The 19,849-nt window shown below is 36.9% G+C and overlaps 1 protein-coding gene across 1 annotated transcript in view; it reads left to right on the forward strand.

The window, feature by feature from the left end:
* The window catches only part of LOC140135506 (UDP-GalNAc:beta-1,3-N-acetylgalactosaminyltransferase 2-like), a 57,181-nt gene that overhangs the window by 8,020 nt on the left and 29,312 nt on the right, over positions 1–19,849 (forward strand). Inside the window, exons 2-9 of the mRNA XM_072157030.1 lie at positions 1,552–1,675; positions 2,729–2,823; positions 3,346–3,455; positions 4,695–4,790; positions 5,638–5,733; positions 6,093–6,200; positions 8,039–8,144; positions 8,731–8,914. Of these exons, the coding sequence (XP_072013131.1) occupies positions 1,552–1,675; positions 2,729–2,823; positions 3,346–3,455; positions 4,695–4,790; positions 5,638–5,733; positions 6,093–6,200; positions 8,039–8,144; positions 8,731–8,914 (919 nt within the window). The remainder of the gene's footprint in view (positions 1–1,551; positions 1,676–2,728; positions 2,824–3,345; positions 3,456–4,694; positions 4,791–5,637; positions 5,734–6,092; positions 6,201–8,038; positions 8,145–8,730; positions 8,915–19,849) is intronic.

A 19,849-nucleotide genomic window follows, 5' to 3' on the forward strand; every position in this document is an offset into this window, starting at 1 on the left:
AGATGATCTTTGGAAAAATATGGCATAATTTGTCTTGGTGTTTGCGGAATGCCATGCGGTATTTTATTAATACGTTGCGGCAATTCATGATTGACAACTAACAATCGGCGTGTCCTTCGTATCCTCCACTGTCAATTTCTGATCCACTCACTAATCCTCACAAAAGCTTTGTGTTGATTACGTAATGTGTGGATGCAAATTGCAATAAGTACAATGAAATAATGAGTAGGGCAGGCTCCGAGGTGGGTTTCTTCTTCATCTTACGTAACAGTATTGTTCTCCAAAAAAACCCGGAAGCTTGTCGTTTGGAGCTCTAGCTGAAATACAGCAAGATAATGTAAGATAGTAAATGTAAACCTGTATTTTAGCTAGAGTATCTCGAGCTAGTATAGACCTATGTATACTCTAATATCAAGTCATGTTTAAGTCTAAATGGAAGGAAACTTCGGTCAAAGGTTTGATATGAACCTTTTAGCTGTATCCTTTGGCTTTGTGTAGCCATCGTTGTGAACATGGGGGTGGGTGGGGATTGGGTGGGGGTGGGTGAGTGTGTGTAGGCATATGTATTTCTTTTGGGATAGGCCTGCTATTTTAGTCCCAATTTGTAGTGACATCACTCTGTATGTTTAACATACCAAATTTTACAAATTACTCTTATCATACAATGTATTCTTCATGCACATTCATTAGTATCCCCCCCCATGTGGGCCCCCTCCCACATACCCGAAGAGGGGGGTTCAAAAATTTGATGAATCATTGTTTTTATATTGCGCATTATACATGTATATCAATTTCAATCATGTAGGCCATGTTATGAGGCCAAAAAAACACTTTGAAGAATGTCTCTCATGTACAAAAGTATAAGAAACTGAACATTTAAAACCACTTTTTTAGGATGAAGGAAGCATTTTCTTCAAAAAAAGTCTAAAACAGGTTTTTATGTCAAAAATGGTCTCTTTTGGGGTGCTAAAATGTTTGTCGTCCTGAAATTTTAACCAAAAGCACACCGACCATCAAGGCCCAGGATGGGTTGGTGGGGGTGGCTGGGGTGGCTTGGAGGCAGTGGAACATGGGGGTGGGGTGGGGGTGGGTGAGACTTTAGGTCTGACCACGAATTTTAAGATTTGCCCAAAATAAGCATTTTCAAGTACTCATTTTCCAAAAACCTGAAGTTTTCACTAAAATCAAAGAATCCATAATAATCTGCAACACAATCTATGTTAAAAAAGAGTATAGAAAATAGGCCGTCACAAATATTTGCAAGAAAATAAACAGTAAATTTTTTTCTAATATTGCATATTGAGCTTTTTGGGGATAAAAATCATGTATTTTGGTAAAAATGTGCAAATTGCACATTTTTGCGTATTTTCAAAAACTGGCACGCTCATTTTTATTTTACTCTCAAAAATAGCGTATTTTTCCTATGCTTACCTTTGTGTGAGGATAGGAAAGGGAAGGTCATGATGTTTTGAGCGATGTCAATGTACATGTAGTCAATTATCATGATTATGAAGTTATTATGATTACAGTATTTATTTTTGTTGTATAAAGGACTTGTATCAGAAGCAGACATAGTGATCGGAATCTTATCAGCCAGGGATCATTTTGAACAGCGTCAGACTCTTAGGGACACCTGGGTTGGAAACATACAAAATGATTCCAATCCTATTCACAGGTGAGTTATTATTGTTGGTACATCCTTCTAGAGGTACATTGTATTGGTTCATCTGGTTATTTGGAGGGCATTGTGAAATATCTAAACATATTGCCTTTGGAACCGAGGAATATCCCAAGGGGCGTAGATAGTCCAAAGCAAAATGTTTAGGTTGTTCACAATGCCCGATTTATTAGCAGTCAAGTTAGCTCAATCGTTGAGGCGTTCGACTATAGTGCGAGAGGTTGCGGGTTCGAACCCTGGCGGTGCCTAGTACGCTTTCGTGAAAAATTGAGTTAGCTTGCAATTCCCCTGGACAAGTAACTCACTGCTAATTTGTCTCGTTGTAACCCATACAAAACTCGGGGAGCTGATCCTGGTTGCGATGGTTACTTGTGGAATGTCTAGGGTGTGCGCCCTTAAGCAGCAAAGTCCCTGAATGGTTGTTTAATGGTTTATGGAATGATGTGGGGCCATAGTGGTCAGCGACAACCTGTAAAGTGTGCTGGGGCTTGTGGATCAACTTCTAGGCGTTGTGCCTGTGTGTAGCACACTGTAAATCACTGCGCTTTTAAATTTATTTTTTTTATTACTGATGCAAAGTTATTAACCTCATTCATAACCTCATTCATAACAATCACTTTCATCTCTTCACTTTACAAAATAACACACATTTTCCTTAAAAGTTTGTAAAAATAAAAATTTTTTACATTTTACCTTTCCCAAAATCAAACAGGCTACATGTAAAACAGGATGACTAATAACAAAAGTGTGAATCACAATTTGTCCAAATATGGTAGCACGCAATCCAAATACGGCGGCCAGCGATTGGAACAATTACGCACTTTGTGGTCAATTGGGAAATATTAATGACCCCTATTTGCGTTTGTGTTTTTACAAATAATAAAATATGATTGGATCGCATGTATCACATTTATTCATGAGGTTATGAATGTTCGCTGAATGATGTGCACATTGACGTCAGGTGACGCCATCAGGGGTTGAAACACAAAGGCTTCTAGGCTTATGTTGCATTCAACGGTTTTCAAACTACCTCATGTTGTATAATTACAGAATCATTGTTAAATTCTTAGTTGGTCAAGAAGCCTGCAGTATACCACTGGATTACAGAGAAGATCCCTATAGCTGCAAAGAACTCAATATTGGCTGTAAGTATTATTCCAGTAAAAATAAGGAAAATTGAAACTACATCTCATCACAAAATGTGAAGTATTCACACACAAGATTTTTAAGAAGTAAAATGAAATGTAAACAAATGACATTAGGTTGCACTGCCTGAACAGAATTGATCATGTCTTGCCTCCTTTTTCAACCAAATCGACGGTAATAACTCTTATAGTGAGGGGTCAACATTTGTGATGTCATATACCGCCTCTAGATATAATGACAGCCTGGTGATATGGTCAATTCATTGATAGATACTAACCTTAGGAGGGTATTCAATTTTTGATCAATTCACTTCAGGTAGTGAAATGTAATGAAAAAGGACATAAATCAATTTATTTACAATGATTTGCAACCAATTTTTAATGCAAGTTTCTTCCATTTCTTGTAATATTAGGCCTCCCTAAGTTTAATTGAGTCAAATTGGATGGAAGACCATTGTGAGAAGAATCATGGATGTGTTAGGGATCAAGATTCATTAGACATAATTTGATTATTTTCAGCAGCTCATCAGAGTGTGCCAAGCAAATTAAGAGCAATGCAAGTTACTGAGTGTACTGGCTTCACCAACCAAGATCAGAGGTTCACTGGTGGAACTACTGGATTTGATTTTAAGGTATATAAAGTAAAGTAAAGGACTCTGGTGTTTTAATTTTTAGCTAGAGACAGGGAGGACCTTACCCTTTTGACACCACAGTATTGACAATGTTAATAGTTTAACAGCCTGAATGCAGAAACTTCTTGTGTACAATTTGGATAACTTACACGGATCAAAATCATTGTTTACATGTTGGGACTGGGAAGGTTTAAAATTTTACTGCCACACAGCAATGTTAACCACCACCAGCCTGTAGGTATTAATTGCCACAGGCCTAGGAAGATCATGATTAATTAGTGAACAGAATGAGCAGCCTGTATTTGTAACCATTACAAATTTGCCAAAGAGTCATCCATTTGGTTTTTTGTGATGCATGGTATGAATTCCTCTTGTTCATTTTTTATTTAAAAGTCCCAGGTGTTAAGATTTTTTGTCGCCAAAGGACTTACTGATATGAAATAATTTTGATCAAACAAATCTGACCTTCAAATCACAAGTGAATGTGTGAAAAAGTGAATGCAACTTGCAAAGAAATAATGCATGCAGGAAATTGTCCTATTTTGTAAAATAAGATTTTCATATCTTGGTGGATTTGTCATATAACAAGGGTACAAAGAATAACATTACAATTGGGATTTATAAAGGGTCTAACCTGCAAGATCTAGGTATTTAACAAATGACTACAACTAGAAACTACAAAGAATAAAGTATGAATCCCAAAACTTAAAGGGAGTCTATAAGACCAACTGGTTAAAAACAAATGTAGCTGATTGACTGATTGATTGATTGATTGATTGACATGTTGATTGATTGATGGTATGAATGACTAAATAGTGAATATTCTCAGTCATCCAGTCGTTAAAATCAGTTTAAATGAGGCCCAGAACTCTGCTGTGTACCTCCACCTTAAAGACACAGGTCATAATATTGACACTGAGGATGCAGTGATTCTTGATAAGGAGGAACAATGGCACAGGAGAGGCATCAAGGAAGCCATCTGGGAGAGAGTAGAGCAGCCGTCACTTAATAGGAAAGGGGGACTGAGACCAAACTTATCTCACACATGGAACCGGGCCCTCAAGACAATCCCTAGTCATCTTCAAGTGTCACATGACCAGCTCAGTGGTTCAGTTGCTTGATGAAGTCTGGTGGTATCAGAAGCAACATAGCAAGTTGTAAAAGTATGTTCCAGTAAAAGATTTAATTTAAACCTTTTTGATATGATTGATTGATGATATGTTATTTGATTGATTTCAGATCAACCATGGCATTGTTATTGATAAGCTTGGTGTGTATAACATGGGTGATATTGTGAGACCAGTCAAAGTAACTCTGTTTGATACATGGAGAAAGGTAAGTTGATTCTTCTGATCATCAAAACCTTTAGTCTCCCTGGTATACAGTTTGTCCACTTTGAAGTATGAAGTAAGGGACGCACATTTTGTGTAAGCGTATCATGCATCATGTATTAAGACGCTCATGCATTTGTGTGTGCGCTTAGCAGTGTGTTAATTCCTTTTGACATTACGGTGCACAAAAACTACGTAATTTACTGTCTACTTTACTTCGTACTTCAAAGTGGACAAACTAGCATTTCCCATGACATAGTACCTTGCAGCATGGCCTGTCTTCCTTCATGAAGATCCTGGAAAATCCCAGTAGGCCTAATAAAAAAGGTGTTTATTGTGAAGTCATGTTACTGAATGATATTTATGGATCTTGGGCAATCAAAACATTTCCATGCATTTTTGATAATATTTTATGTGAAAGCAGAATATGAGTGAGCATTGATTGAGTGAGTGAGAGAGTAAAGTAGCTCTATACCATTTTTCACCCTGTTGTGGCTGTGACGTCAAAGTGTTGAGGCTTTTGTTTCGCGCATACATCTATGTGGCGTCTTTAAGCTGTGTGTGTGTAGCGATTTGTAGGTACGCTCAATGAAATGCGTACTGACGTCACTGCCACATCAGGATGGAAACTTCTTTAAAGATAAATTAATAACTTTATTATTTGCAATTTGAGACCTCATTTGTGTCTTTACTTCATTTCCCCAAGTTATACCAATTTCAATGGAAAAGTAGAGCATTTCAAAAGTGACATATTTCCTCCTTCCGGGGCGATTCCCACTGGATTCATTCCAGCGTGAATTAGCATGTTTTGAGATAAAAGTCTATTTAATCTTTTGTCATCATATTTTCAGGAGCCAATAGCAATTAGTCATTTTTCATCTGAACAACCAGGTGTACTCCAAGATGGTTTTCGCTACCGACCAGTAGAACCATATATTCTACCTAAGGTAAGTCCTGTCGAAATCTTGGAGATTGTATTGATGAGTGTTTTTGAAGGAAATGCCGTAAGTTGTTAGTGTATTTAAATTTCGAAGCTTTTTTGGAATAAAAGTATATACCGTGGAAAATGTGGTCCTTTTTGGGTATGGATATTTTGTATATCAAGGAAGAAAAATACCTCTTAAAAATGGAAGAAAGTTAAGAGCTGAAATGTCAACCAAATTAAATGAGGTAGTCCATTCATATTAGAATGTTCCAGACCAGTTATTATAAATAATTACTTGATTGATTGATTGATTTGATTGATTGATTGATTGATTTGTTTATTTATCAATGTTCTTAATTCCTTTCATATGTTTTCAACAAGGATTTTGAAGGTACAATAGTTGTGGAAGGACTTGGTCATCATAGCATGCAGAATGAGAACTGTATGTGCACAGAAGAGGATGGTATAGGACTGATTACAATTAGGCAGGTGAGATTTGCAAGCAATAATGGTTTGCTTCTCAGCAGGCACAAAAATGTTTTTATAAGTGGGTTGTAAAGGTGTTTTGTTTTTGGTCAAATCATTTTAATAACATTTAAATGTTGGGCATTATAAAGGTTATTAAGGGTACATTCTCTTGGGTCTTGACCTTGACATAGGGAAAAAAATTTATTTTATTTTTGACAAGAAGACATACATATCCTTCATATAAAACAACATGAATCCTGAAAAAAAGTGCCAATGTGTAATTTCCCCCTATTTTGTCTCCCGTTGCTAATGAAAACAAACCCCGATTGTATTGTGTGAGGTCCATTTATATAAAGCTCCATGGTATGCACCAACTACTATCTTAGTTTCGAGTCCAGACTGCATGTTGTTAGGACGAACGATGTTTAGTTGAAAATTGGAATTTACTACCAGCGCTAATGCTTGTTACTCCGGCGGTCGTACGATCCTTAGGATGTGTGTGTATGATGATCTCACACATCGTGTAGTACAATGTACGTACTGTGTTATGAACATCGCATACGTGTTTGACTTATATTTCCATCATAATAATAAATCGTCTTATTATTCAAAACCTAAAGTCTTGATTTTTGCAAGGTATCTTTGTTTACTTGAAGTACATTATAATTGTGTAAAAACCAGAAATTTAAAAAACTGTTGAGGGTGTCCTCCTCAGCAAATGTTATAATATGGCTTTAATATACACTTTATTGAACCCAATATTTAAACATTTTCTGTAAAACATTTTGTGTTTGCTGGGATATCTACAGATTCATTTGTAAAATAAGTTCTTTGAAGTAGTGTCAAGAATGTTTAGTCTTTCATGTCTATATGAGGTTTGGATTATGATATAAACTGAACATTAGGTGTATCCTTCACATTTACAACTGACATACTTTTTTAAGTGGGATGTAACTTCGTGTGTGGTGAACCCTGGGGGGTTGTGAACTGACTAAATAAAGAAGGTGGAAAAATGAACAAATATTTTTTTTTTCTTTTGTGGTTTTCCTGTTAATGAATCATCTCTCTCACTTTTTTATTTTTAGCTATTGGCTATTCCGTTTAGAATCCACACACCTCCTGCAGATTATTTTACTGCCATCTTAATTCCAGTTGCACCTTATTCCAAGTCCAGCTGGAAATATTGGCTAGTTTTCTGTTGAATTCCTGTTGAAAACTGTTGAAATGTGTTAAAAATGTTGGCCTCAAATTATTAAATTTTACCAAATTAGTCAGTTTTGTTCAGGATTCCAAAATATTCCACAGCTTTTCTACTAGTTATGGATGAAAATAGTTGTGAGGCCAAAATTTTTAATACATTTTGACTTTGGTTGGAAGTCAAAAATCTTCGACAGTGGGGTATGGTTTTGAAACAGAATAGCCCAATGTGCCCTTACAGGGGCATAACCAGGAATATATTATTGGATAAAATGGGGAAAATGATGAACATTAGGTCTGTTTGGATCCTATATACCCACCAACCAGGACAACATTTTGAATGACAGGACTTTTGCCCCCTCAAAAATCAGGCTAATTGTGCACCTGATGAGTATTTTCTTGTAAAATATTTGAAGTTCCTGTTTAACCCCATGAGAACTACCTGCCGATTGGCCAAAAGGAATATTGTGTCCAATTTTGAACCAATCAATGAGGGTATTAATAAGATCATCTGCAAATGCAAGTTTGACCATAAATAGTTCAAAGCCTGGTCATTATTGGCAATTGAAACAAGCATTTCAAGTTATCAACCAATTAGCTGTTAGATGACCAGTAGTGTCCAAGGAGTTAATATGAATTTGTTTTTGGTTGTTATTATTCAGTTAATTAGGTCAGGAGATGTGACGGGTGGTTTCCCAGAGTTGACACACAGACTAGTATCCTCATCTCTATATCCTGTGGGTGGCAACTTTATTTATCATCTACATGGTATGTATATGTAGAACTCTATACCGAGGGAACTCATTGTATGAACATATTACTATAGTCTGTATGCCTTCCTCTAGGAAGTATTTAGATATTGTTTTTTATTGCATCTCTAAACGTAATGATGATAAGTATATGTAATTATACATTTTAAGAATAGAAATGATGACACAAGGAATCTAACTAGCATATCAGATTCCTGCAAATTTTTTGGTGATATTTTAGGGTCATTTTAGCCTCTATAGAAAAAAATCCTGACCTACCGACTCTACTTAGGTTTTTTTGTTTTATTTTCTGGTTCTGGTTCTGGTTAGGGTTGAGTCGGCATTGCCAGATATAATGTACTTCACCAACTTATCCTGGAACCTAGGATTGGGTGCAGATATCAGAACTGGGGATGGTCCCCCTTCTCTTTTCAAATAGCTCTGATACTTTTAACGTGCACAGGGATGAATACTTCTGAACACGGGACCAACGGACTTGCGAACTTGCGTGACTTCCGAACCACAGACGTCGCACATACGCTACCTATATCTGCATGTGTCAAGCAGTGTATTTTATTTTCTATTTTATTGCTTCACTATTTTAGATCCAGAATCCCTTTCCCTATGGCATAGCAACAAAGAACAACAGCAAAGAGAACATATACTAAAGACTGAGGAGGAGACTAAGAGACTAGAGGAAGAGCTTTCAGTACACAATGACCTTCTTCTGTTGGATGTGACTGATACATACCGCAATCTACCAAAGAAAGTACTCCTGTTTTACCAATGGTAAGTAACACGGCATTTGTGACACGATCTGGTCCATGGTGGCCAAAGGCGGCAAATTTGAAACTGAGATAAAGGTAAAAATATGGCATAAAAAACAATAAAATACATAAGAAAATAGACATCAAAAAACTTCATAACTTTAGAACCAAGTATGCTATCAATTTTCAAAAATGCCTCCTTTGGCCCCCATGGACCAGATCGTGTCACATTTGTAGTGCACCTAATGCCAGAGGATACAAAGCGCAACACAGAAAAATAAAAACAAAACAAACAAAGCAACATCAGTAGGTAAGTAGGGGAGATAGGTAACAAGTACCGGTGGTAAGTGACAGGTAAATTTGGTGTTGTGTAATGCAGGTGCATAGCTAGCCTCTTGTTCTCCAGTGCAAAATGAAACGTTTGTCCAGTTCAGGTTCAAATCTACTTGAATGCTACTAGAAATAGACCTATACGGTACCCAGTGGCATATGATGGGTTGGATGTATTTCCCAGTGTGCATCCGCATTTTGCCCTGGTACTTCAGTGGCATATATATTGAATATCCCGCGAAATTTGTTTAGAGAGTCTTTATGCTGACTTGCTCCACATATTATGCATATTACTTACCCTGGGCAATTGCACATAAAAAAGTCACAATTGTACATTATTTTGGCTTACAATCAAGTTTAATTTTGGTGTATAATGACCCAAAAAGAAGATGCACACTACAATATTGGTTTAATTTCTACTCGGTAGATCGAGCTAGTCATCCTCCCAGGCCCGATTTTACTTTGAAATTACCAACTGGTTGCAGTCTGCATCATTTATGCATCCCTAGCTGTGCATCTGATGTGGTAGTCTATATCAGTGGGATATAGTCAAATGCAGCAAACCTTTGACGAGCGCGACTACCGTGATGTTGCAAATTCGGCGCTAACAACGCGTACGGCACATAGTTCATTCATAAATTTCCACTCAGCAACAACATATCGCCTTAGCAGCCAATCAGAGACAAGTGTGTGCAACGCAGTAAATACGCGATGTATCCTTACAATACGCGCTCGTCAAAGGTTTACTGCATTTTAGTATAGTAATCTGTTTAAGGTACAGACAGGGTCTCAGCTACACCACTGGATTCCTATTGCTGATGCCCCAGAGGTACACTGCTGCCTACAATCTTGGAAAAAAGTCCTTGGAACACTTGGTACATGTTGTCGTAATTCCATGTAGAATTTGCAATGATCATGGGAGTGACGTGTATTTTGGTTTTGAACAAATATGACATCTACATCAATGATTTACCCTCCCCCCTCTCCCCATCAATCAATGTTGGAACACTTTAGAAAACTGTTGAAGACATTGCCATTTCCCAACATTGCACAGGGGAGAGGGGGTGTCAGTTTTTAATTCTTGACAGAAAAGTGTTCCAAGACTTATTTCCAAGATTGTCTCTGGCGAAAGCTAAATATATTGCAACAATAGCACCGATAAACGAAACGTCTGCAAGTAAGTGGAAATCTTTGGACTAGTTGTAAGAAATTACAAATATCAGTTTATCATGAACAGTCCTGATGAATATCTTCAAGAAGCTAAATATTGCATCTAAATTTGGTTTTCGTCTTATAACTCAAAAGCGGAATGTCGCAGAGAGTTCATATTGCACACGATTTGGGAGTAGATGATATCCTTTTCAATCATAATAAATTTGAGGATAAAGAAATTGGTTAATTTAGGGACTGGTCACTAAAAACACCCCCTATGTTAACCTACACATATTTCGTAATTAGCGCTTTTAACTGTATGATACTGAGTCAAATTTCATTTTGCCTGAGAACAAAGAAAAAAAGGAGGACGGACAATGGCAAAAATTAATAGAATGACAAGAATTATATAATGAAGGATATTGTGAGATAATAATAAAAAAAGAAAAAGAAAACTAAATATATTCAGTAGGGTGGTTCTTAATTTTCAAACGTCTGAAATACCTTGCTCTCACCCCTTCAAATGGTGATCCTGGATGAAAAACTTATTCTCTGAAATTTTCAGAAATATTGAATATGATTTAGAGGTAGCTCAAGAGCTGCCGCGATTTGGCCGAAATTTAGTCGCCAGACATTTTTTAGCAAGTTTGCAAGGGTCTATTTTCAAAATCATGTGTTTCTTGATACTCAGTCTTTGTAATTGCATAAAACAATAACTTGTTTAACATACCAATATATGAAGAGCTTTGTTGCAAAACCCCTTACATCCACTTTTGACTTTTTGAGAAAAACAGCTTTTTTTAATTGTGCAAGTATTACTTGTTCGATTTGATTCAATTTGGGATTGGATAAAGTGTTGATGAATAGAAACTAAAAGAATAGGTTTGGGACAATTTTCAAGGCTTCCTATTTATTTTATTATTTATTTTATATCGCACCTTTTGTGGATGTAAGGGGTTTTGCAACAAAATAAATTTACCCTTTTCTAGAAACCACCTTTGCAATCAAATTTGAGCCCATTTGTTTGCACTACATTATGTAACTTGACTAATGCTTTGAAAATCAAAAAAGAAAAAATTGAAATATCTCATTTACTTTTTTAATTATGAATTTTTAATTAAATTCGGAAAATGGCATTTTTGGGTATTTCGAAGCTACACCTTTTGTTAATTAAAATGATTTTTTCAAACATAGTGACCCAAAAACAGTTCCTTTTGGTTTTAATAGGTAAAGAACATTCCAGGCTACCATTATACATCAAAAATTTTAAAACACAACAATTCTATATTCATTTTAAGTTCAGATTTCGGAAATTCCTAAGATTTCCCAAGCGGAAATATCACGATAACTCGGAAGGGAAGGTAGTATGAAGGTCAAACAACCACCAAAATGTGTATTTTTACCCACACTGTAATATTATGCCAATAACTCAATTTGGCCAAAAGTGGATGTAAGGGGTTTTGAAACAAAGCTCTTCATATAGCAAAAGATGTCTTGTATTACTTCCATTGTGATTATAAACCAGACCAAAAATGGCATTTCATGCCACGCACTGCTAAAATACTGCTCGAACCCATGCCCCACTGCGCCTGTGGTAGACGCCTTAACCGCTGGCCCACAGAGTCGTGTAACTTCAACATAATGCTATTCATGATGCATGTAATTATAAATATACGCTCTACAGACGATTTACAGTCCAAAATATCACATTTTCACTAACTCTATATTTATCATATAGCAGGTGTTGGTTTGACATTGTGTTCCACGTATAGTTCAGTTATTTAGTTAAAGAATAACTATATATACTATATTACTTTCTTTACTTTTAAGAGGTGTATATCGTTTGATTTTGTCCCAAAGTCATCTATCAAGGCCAAAAACTGAACTAAATGAGGAGCACAATGTCAGCCAACACCTGCTATGTGATAAATATTCAATTAATGAAACAAATGCCGTAAATATGTGATATTTTGGACTGTATATCGTCTGTATAGCGTGTACTAATATTTAAATGCATCTTGAAATAGCATTATATTTTAAACCGGTTAAGGTAACACGGATCTGTGGTTAAGGCGTCTGGCACAGGCGCAGTGAGGCACAGGTTCGAGCCCCTGAGTATAGTTAGTTTTCTTTTTCTTTTTCAATTTTATCTTACAATATCCGTCATCATATTTTTTTTGTCATTCTATTAATGTTTGCCAATGCGCGTCCTTCTTTTTTTCTGTATTTCTACCTTCATTTTACGGCACTGTACAAATATCTTCATAATTGATCCACTGATGCTTTTTATGTAAAAAATAGCAACATATGCCTGTTATGATATGATACGGGTGCAATTACTTTACTTTGAAGTAAAAGTATTTATTTTGGATTAAAATTGTGACGTATGAATCTGTAAGGCTTTACTTACAAAATATTTTATACACAGTGACATTGTGAAACACAAACTGCTATCTTCTGAATATAGCTGTACATTATGTCCAAAAAGTTAATGCTATAAAGATAGCCGTAGCTCATTATTTATTTACTTTCAAATCAACTGTATATGCGGTATTCAATTAGAACTTTAAAAAAATTATTTTTCTAACACTTATTCACATATCTGACAAATACAGTGAAGTTTAACTTTCAAAATCAATTTTAAAACTGAGTTAGGCAAATCAGTTTCATGCAGTTTAGAGCCCCAATTACGAAATGTGTGTGTCATTTAGCATTAGGGATGTTTTGAGTGACCATTCCCGAAATAAACCAAACTTGCTATCATCAATTTTAATATGATTTAAAAGCACATAATCTACTCCTAAATTGTGTAAAATATGAAGCTCATACGATATTTGGTTTTTAAGTTATGAGACAAAAACTAAGTTTGAAAAGTTATCATGCAATTTAGAGCCCTAATTAAGAAATATGTGTAATTTAGCATAGGGGTACTTTCAGTGACCACTACCTAAATAAACCAATGTTGTTATCTACAATTTTATTATGATTGAAAAGAATATCATCTACTCCCAAATCGTGTGCAATATGAACCTTGTGTGACTTTCTGTTTTTTATGCCTCCACCCGGTATTATGTTTCCTGGTTGTCCGTCCATCCATCTGTCCGTCCGTCCGATCCGTCCGACCAAGCTTGCGGGTGCAATGTCTCGGAACTGGTAAGATGTACAGTGATGCAACTTGGTTGGGGATGGGTGTTGGCGGTCTTCAAATTCCAGTAGGTTTGGTTAGTGGGTCAAGGTCACCCAAGGTCATCTAGGGGTCATCTGAGGTCAAATTGGCAAAAACCGTTGTATGGGCATGAACCTTGGTGTACAGTGATGCAATTTGGTGGAGGGATGGTCGTTGGCAGTCTTCAAATTCCAGTAGGTTTGGTTAGTGGGTCAAGGTCACCCAAGGTCATCTAGGGGTCATCTGAGGTCAAACTAGCAAAAACCGTCGTATGGGCATGAACCTTGGTGGGTACTGTCAACATTTAGAACCAAATTTTTTGAGGATCATTTTGGGGTCATCTGGGGTCACCCAGGGGCCATCTGAGGTCAAATAACTTAAAACTGTTGTATGGGCATGAAACTTGGTGGGTACAGTCAACATTTAGAGTCAAGGTCACCCAAGGTCATCAGGGGTCATCTGAGGTCAAATTAGCAAAACCCGTCGTATGGGTATGAACCTTGGTGTACAGTGATGCAATTTGGTGGAGGGATCGTCGTTGGCAGTCTTCAAATTCCAGTAGGTTTGGTTAGTGGGTCAAGGTCACCCAATGTCATCTAGGGGTCATCTGATGTCAAACTAACAAAAACCGTCGTATGGGCATGAACCTTGGTGGGTACTGTCAACATTTAGAACCAAATTTTTTGAGGATCATTTTGGGGTCATCTGGGGTCACCCAGGGGTCATCTGAGGTCAAATAACTTGAAACTGTCATATGGGCATGAAACTTGGTGGGTGCAGTCAACATTTAGAGTCAAATTCTTGGACGGTCATTTTGGGGTCATCCAGGGTCACCCAGGGGTCATCTGAGGTCAAATAACTTAAAACTGTCATATATGGGCATGAAACTTGGTGGGTACAGTCAACATTTAGAGTTAAATTGTTGGAAGGTCATTTTGGGGTCATCCGGGGTCACCAGTAGGTTTGGTTAGTGGGTCAAGATCACCCAAGGTCATCTAGGGGTCATCTGAGGTCAAATTAGCAAAAACCGTCGTATGGGCATGACCCTTGGTGGGTACTGTAAACATTTAGAACCAAATTTTTTGAAGGTCATTTTGGGGTCATCTGGGGTCACCCAGGGGCCATCTGAGGTCAAATAACTTAAAACTGTCGTATGGGCATGAAACTTGGTGGGCAGCTTTCTTCGGAAGGCTTTTTGGGCTATCCTTGGTACTCATTGGTATTTATTCCATTGTCACCTCGTGCAATAGTTTATTCTGGTACCTGAATTACATACATGTACAGTAGATTTTAAAGTATTTTATCCATAATGTGCAATCTATTGTATTTTCTTTTTGTTTGCAATTGTTGATGTATATTGAGTGCTAAATAAAATGAAATGAAATACAGTCAACATTTAGAGTTAAATTGTTGGAAGGTCATTTTGGGGTCATTCGGGGTCACCAGTAGGTTTGGTTAGTGGGTCAAGGTCACCCAAGGTCATCTAGGGGTCATCCGAGGTCAAATTAGCAAAAACCGTTGTATGGGCATGACCCTTGGTGGGTACTGTAAACATTTAGAACCAAATTTTTTGAAGGTCATTTTGGGGTCATCTGGGGTCACCCAGGGGCCATCTGAGGTCAAATAACTTAAAACAGTCGTATGGGCATGAAACTTGGTGGGTACAGTCAACATTTAGAGTCAAGGTCACCCAAGGTCATCTAGGGGTCATCTGAGGTCAAATTAGCAAAAACCGTCGTATGGGCATGACCCTTGGTGGGTACTGTAAACATTTAGAACCAAATTTTTTGAAGGTCATTTTGGGGTCATCTGGGGTCACCCAGGGGCCATCTGAGGTCAAATAACTTAAAACTGTCGTATGGGCATGAAACTTGGTGGGTACAGTCAACATTTAGAGTCAAGGTCACCCAAGGTCATCTAGGGGTCATCTGAGGTCAAATTAGCAAAACCGTCAGTATGGGCATGAACCTTGGTGTACAGTGATGCAATTTGGTGGAGGGATGGTCATTGGCAGTCTTCAAATTCCAGTAGGTTTGGTTAGTGGGTCAAGGTCACCCAAGGTCATCTAGGGGTCATCTGAGGTCAAATTAGCAAAAACCGTCGTATGGGCATGAATCTTGGTGGGTCAACTACAAATGGCCAGCTCCTAGTGAAATTGCACCGGTTAAAATGATACGCCTCGAGGTGGAGGCAATGCGGCCGACGCTTTGCGTCGAGAACCAGGGTTGCCAAACCTGCGATTTGGTAAGCCCAATTGGGCGACTTTTGAAGATTTTCCTGCGACTTTTGACAATTTCCTGTCCCATAGAAATCAATGGTTAAGAAAAAATTTGGGCGACTTTTCAACATTGGCTCCCGCGACTTCCGATAGTTTCCTGTCCCATAGAAACCAATGGTAAAGAGAAAAATTGGGCGACTTTTCGATTATTTGACCCGCGATTCGGGCTGAAATCTTTTGGCAACTCTGTCGAGAACCACGCCAGTCGAGAACCGCTCTAGTTTAGTTATGAGACGAAAACAAAATTTAGATGAAATATTTTGCATTCACCAGAGACAATCTTGGAAAAAAGTCCTTGGAACGCTTGGTACATGTTGTTGTAATTCCGTGTAGAATTTGCAATGATCATGGGAGTGACATGTTTTTTGGTTTTGAACAAATATGGCATCTACATCAATGATTTACCCTCCCCCCTCTCCCCATCAATCAATGTTGGAACACTTTGGAAAACTGTTGAAGACATTGCCATTTCCCAACATTGCATGGGGGAGAGGGGGTATTAGTTTATAAATCTTGACACAAAAGTGTTCCAAGACTTATTTCCAAGATTGTAGCTACTTCATGGGTACTCTAGAGTGCCTGAGTGGGTACTCTGGAGTACACACATTAGAATCACATGTACAGTACACACACTGGTATTAAATGTATGATATTAGGTACTGTATCTCTGTGGTCAGCAGCAATTATAGGAATCTAGTAGTGTAGATATTGAAGTTTGTCCGTCCTTGGAATAACAATAATTTGACCTTGAAATTTTTAAACATACTATTTATTTATTTTATTTATTCAATGTTTTTTTATTCTGCATACCATATCGATGCAAAACACTGTTCTGTCTAGAGGTCCAGCAAACATTATTGCTGACATTTTGCATGAAATAAATGAATTGCACAATAACAGTTAAAATTGCATAGGTCAAATTATATTGCATGTGTTGTGAATTGCACACTAAAAGTTAAAATTGCATAGATCAAATTATATTGCATGGAGAAAGGCAAATCTCACATGCAAATTTCAGATGTTTTATTAGGACAGTCTCTACCAATATCTATGATATACATTCATCATTCATCATTTTTATTCCATAACAAATAAATAAATTACATACATCAAAATCAGACAATATTAATTTAAAAATTAACAAAATACTTCAAAATCAGTAAAACAACTTTTAAGTTGCAATTCCAGGTAAAAACCACATGTGCCTGCTAACAGTCAAAATTTTTTTTATTGCATGAGGTGAAAGGGCTTTGGTACTAGGTTACAAAAAGTCACATCAAAAATTCCTCTGGAGCTTGTTGCCATAGCAATGGCAGATTTTATGATTTTGGTGATTTTTGCATATTTTGGGGTGAAAATAAAGGAAAATATATACTTTTCTGAATTGCTCCTGACTTAACATTTGAGGTTACATTAAAAATCCAACCTTACCACCATAAAGTACTATCTTTGTGCTTTCCCCAGATGCAAAAAAATATTTCAATAATATTTCCCTATGTGCAATTTTAGGGATGGGCAACATTGCCAATTTAGCACTTTTGAAAAAATGCAATTGCTTAATATGCAAATTTTCCTGCTCGCAGCGCTTGCAACATAAATCTAGACCATTTAAGGTTTGCAAATTGGGATCCAAAAAAAATTGGAATGTGCAAGAGGGGGGGGGGGGCAAAGATTTTTTGGCAGACCAAGTGGGGAGGGGGAAGCCATTTTTGGCAGGCCGAGGGGGCGGCAAGCAATTTGAAAATTTTACCTCTCCCCCGGCTCGTAATTATTACATACCCCCTAAATGGGCACTGAATCAAAATTGGGATTTTATGTGATGCAATCAAGCAAAATCAGTCGGAACTCGGAAATATTAAATTTTCAGTTTCTTATAAGATAAAGATAGTAAAAACATTTACAAAGCTAGATTTTGCAGAAAACACCATTGAAATTGAACAACCAGTTCCAAAGATATGAGCAATTAAGGAGTTTCCAAAACAACAGGAAACAAAAGGGAAATAGTTCCTTTGTTTGGCTATATCTCAAAATCAATATTTCCAAGTTCCGACTGATTTTGCTTGATCTCATCACATACATGTATGACCCAATAATAAACTGGCAACATTGTCAAATATAAGCTACTGGTGCAAGGGTGCACACCACCAAAAAATCTAATTCACACTAAAATACACATCCAATTACCTTGAAACATACCTCTTCTTTGAAGGGTGATGGAGTTTAGTGTTATATTACCATAACAATGCTAATAGTCAAGTAGATGCCTTTTGTTCTTTTTAGTGTGTGAGCATTGAAGACTATTGACCTTGACCTATTTTGCTGTGTTACCTAGGTAACTTAACATCCTATTCTTGTTTGAATTGATTTATCAAAACGAACATTTTGACACCTCTTTTGGCAAAATCGGAGCACTTTGATGTTTTTGACCCCCACAGAGCCAAAAATGTGACCTTTGACCTTTTCGGTTATAACTCAAGAACGGTACGTCCTATGGTCAAACTATGCATTTTCTGAATCCTTGTGACAAGGGGAATACATTGGAATGGTTTTTAACACAATTTGAGCAACTTTAAAATTTGACCCTGTGTAAAGTTCAATGACTTTTTCATTTGCTATCAGGCATTTTTGTATAGCACATGATGTCAACTACCTATGGCCAACCCCCAGGCTCACATACTATTTTCCCTTCAGTGTAAAGTTGCCTAGGACTAACAATAGGCTTGTTCAGATGATCGCTTGTAAAGTCGCATGTAACTACATTCAAATGTAAACTTGTATGTAGTGCCCATCTAAACACACTCGCATGTAGCTACATGTAAGTTACAAGTGACGATTATTTTACATTTAAGATATCTTACATGTAGCGAGCAACATTTGAATGTAAGGCCAGTGTGAACAAGACTTGCATGTTAACTCGCTTGTAAGCATGACCTTGATGACCCTATTCTATTCTGATTGTGCATAATCATGGCATGATTTACCAGTGAAGGTCACTCTTACAAGTGAGTTGGCTTACAAGTAAGTCCCGTGTGGACACACACTCGCTTGTAGCATAATTTAATTGCTGGCTTGCTTGTAAGTAACATTCAAAAGTAGGCTACCGTCTAAACACACCTATTTTCTTGTTTAAATTTGACGCCTAACATGTTGAGAGGTCAAAATGACAGGTGCCCAGTGAGCACCCTTGTGCAATAAAAGAAATATGAGGTCAAAGGTTATTCAGAGGTCAAAACTCAAAATTACTCAGATTTGGTTCAAATTTATACCAAAATAGTCTTTTATTAGTGAAAAAGTCAAAGGATGAAATTTGTGCTGTATAGGAGTCAAACGCATAAAATGTGTCCGATTTCAACAAAAATGGTCTCAAAATGTTTGTCTTGTTATAAGAATTCATAAAAAGAATAGTTTTCACTATGTGTGACATTTCGTTACCTAGGTAACACGGGAAAATATGTCAAACATCAATTGGACTCAATGGACAGTAACTCCCTTTGGTGTGTTACCATGGTAACGAAACATTGTAGGTGGTGCAAATGATTTCTTTTTTTAATTATTATACCAAGACAAACATGAGTAGCTTTTCTATGTTTGACCCCCATAGAGCCCAAATTGCAACCTTTGACCTTTTTGCCAATAGCTCCAGACTGACTGATCGTAGGTAGGTCAAACTATATAGTTTCTAAATCCTTGTGACCTGGGGAATGTTTTGGAATAGGTTTTAAGGGTAAACAAGGTATTGTTGGTCGAAGCAGCCAAAAAAAAGATTTTCATTATCTAAATCAATATATTATTGAAAAATAACACTTTGATGTTTTGCAAAAGTTCATTCTACAAATCATAATACTTTGAAAACTTGCTTGATTTATTGTTGTTAATGAGTTATGTATGTTTTACAAAAGTAATATATATACACAATAATTAATATCAAAATCATTCACATACAATGTAAAACAATTATGGAGGAAAAGGCTGGAAGGCCAATATCATTGATTCTTAAACACTTGAGAATGTTCCTGCAATCTTATTGGTTC

The sequence above is a fragment of the Amphiura filiformis genome, chromosome 16, assembly GCF_039555335.1.
Source record: "Amphiura filiformis chromosome 16, Afil_fr2py, whole genome shotgun sequence".
NCBI lineage: Eukaryota > Metazoa > Echinodermata > Ophiuroidea > Amphilepidida > Amphiuridae > Amphiura > Amphiura filiformis.